The following is a 2001-nucleotide window of genomic DNA, read 5'->3' on the forward strand; positions in this document are numbered from 1 at the left end:
CTGTTAACAAAAAGTTCCTGGGGTAAAAAAAATCCTAGGAAAACTAACTGAATTTTTATGACGGGTGATTTTTATTTAATTTTGTCCCAGCCAATGTAATCTGTTGAGGTAATTTTTTTCAATCCAGTGATGTAAGTTTAAGGCCCCAACAGAATTTTCTTCCTGAAAAACAAAAAGAACCTGGAGGTGAAACATCCCCCCCCCAAAAAATTGCTTTTTGCCATTGGGATGCTTATTTATTTATTTATTTAAGCTATTTCTATACCACTTAATATATACAAGAATCTCTAAGCGGTATACAGAAGATAAAACAAAAACAAATATTACAAAAATACACAATAAGACCAGAATACAAAAGCATAGATAATACAGATTAACAAATAAACAAATGAATATTAAGACAATTGCCTTGCACTTCTCCACTCAACATCTCTCAACCTCCTGGCTCTCACCCAGGACTCCACCCTTCATAGTTGACCTGCCCATCACCATCAATATCTGCCTCCCTTATAATTTCATCCACCTCCTCATTGGTGAGCTTCTCCCCTAAGTTTGTCATCACGTAGCGTAACTCAGCTGCACTAATGTAGCCATTTCCATCCTTATCAAACACTCTGAAAGCTTCTTGGATCTTCTCCTCACTGTCTGTGTCCTTCATCTTCCTTGCCATCATGGTCAAGAACTCTGGGAAGTCAATTGTGTCATTCCCATCAGCATCCACCTCATTGATCATGTCTTGCAGTTCTGCCTCAGTGGGATTCTGGCCCAGAGAGCGCATCACAGTCCCACGTTCTTTAGTGGTGATGGTGCCATCCCTGTCCTTGTCAAAGAGGGAGAAGGCCTCCTTGAATTCTTCAATCTGCTCTTCAATAAGCTGGTCAGCCATGGCTGGGTTGCGGTTGGCGACAGCAGCAACAGCTGGAGCCTCAAGAGGCTTCAAGCAAGAGCAGCGACTGTGGTAACTACAATATCAGGAGGGGAAATGGGAGCAGCACTAGCTGGAACCCACTGCGGGCTGCCTCACATACACACACGGCGAGCTCGGGATCCCTCTGCCAACGGCCATCAAAGACCTCGCCCCTTCTTGGCCCTGTCCGTATCTTCGCCTAGGAAAGGATTCTGCTCCCTGGCCCTATCAGTGTCAAAGCAGCTTTTTTGTCCCAGCTAATGTTAATACTGCTATGGGGCAGTATACAAACGTAATAAATAATAATAATAAAAGATTATTTGCCCTCTTTCCCCCCCCCAAAAAAAATCATTGAAGGCAGAAGACTTCTTCTAATTCTCCATCCTTGGTTTGGTTTTTGAGAACATTTCACTACCCCAAGAAGGAATGAAGCTTGAGGTAGAAACAACATCCCCCAAACCTTTTTTTAAACAAGTGGTTTGGAGCCAGTTTGCCTCTGAAAACCACTTGCTAGGAATCACAAGTAGTGAGGGTGCTGTTGTGTTCAGTTTCAGCTTGTGGGCTTTCTATAGATATCTGGCTGACCACCGTGACAGCAGGATACTGAACTAGATGGGCCTTTGGCCTGGTCCAGCAGGGCTCTTCTAATGTCATATATAGATCTGGGTTAGTGGTAAAAACAGTGGCTATGCCCCTGAAATTTTCAAACCTCTGAAAAACGTCAAGTCTCATTCTCCTGAATTATTTATCAAGCCCTTTGAAATTTAGATAACATGGAGGAATTCACAAGAATGGTTAATTTACACATGAAAGTTTCTATGGAGCTTATGTGCCAGTATCTGGCTGTATTTCATGGCACTCAGAATCAGAACAATTGAAAGTTCAGAATCATATTCATAAAGTAATATTAGAATATGACCTTATTACAAGCCCATATTCTCCAGACAGAACTTTAGAAAGCTGTGAATGCCTAAATTTTGGAGGGTTTCAGAAGGATGTCACACAGCTGAGAGGCAATCATTGAGAATAATCATTCACACACTAATTCTGATCTCAGTTCTCTAAGCGCTTGTCCTCATGTCAAGACAGCACCA

The 2001-nt window shown here is 42.1% G+C and overlaps 1 protein-coding gene across 1 annotated transcript; it reads right to left on the minus strand.

Moving 5' to 3' along the window:
• Window positions 1-448: 448 nt before the first annotated feature.
• Window positions 449-894, minus strand: LOC133363304 (calmodulin-alpha-like). The gene has a single exon (XM_061582709.1). It carries the CDS (start codon window positions 884-886, stop codon window positions 449-451), a length of 438 nt encoding a protein of 145 aa, XP_061438693.1. The 5' UTR covers window positions 887-894.
• Between the last annotated feature and the right edge of the window lie 1107 nt (window positions 895-2001).

The sequence above is a fragment of the Rhineura floridana genome, chromosome 8 (genome assembly GCF_030035675.1).
Source record: "Rhineura floridana isolate rRhiFlo1 chromosome 8, rRhiFlo1.hap2, whole genome shotgun sequence".
Classification (NCBI taxonomy): Eukaryota; Metazoa; Chordata; class Lepidosauria; order Squamata; family Rhineuridae; genus Rhineura; species Rhineura floridana.

Excerpts from the sequence above, each read along its gene's own strand:
- LOC133363304 (XM_061582709.1), bottom strand. The coding sequence starts at position 886 with ATGGCTGACCAGCTTATTGAAGAGCAGATTGAAGAATTCAAGGAGGCC.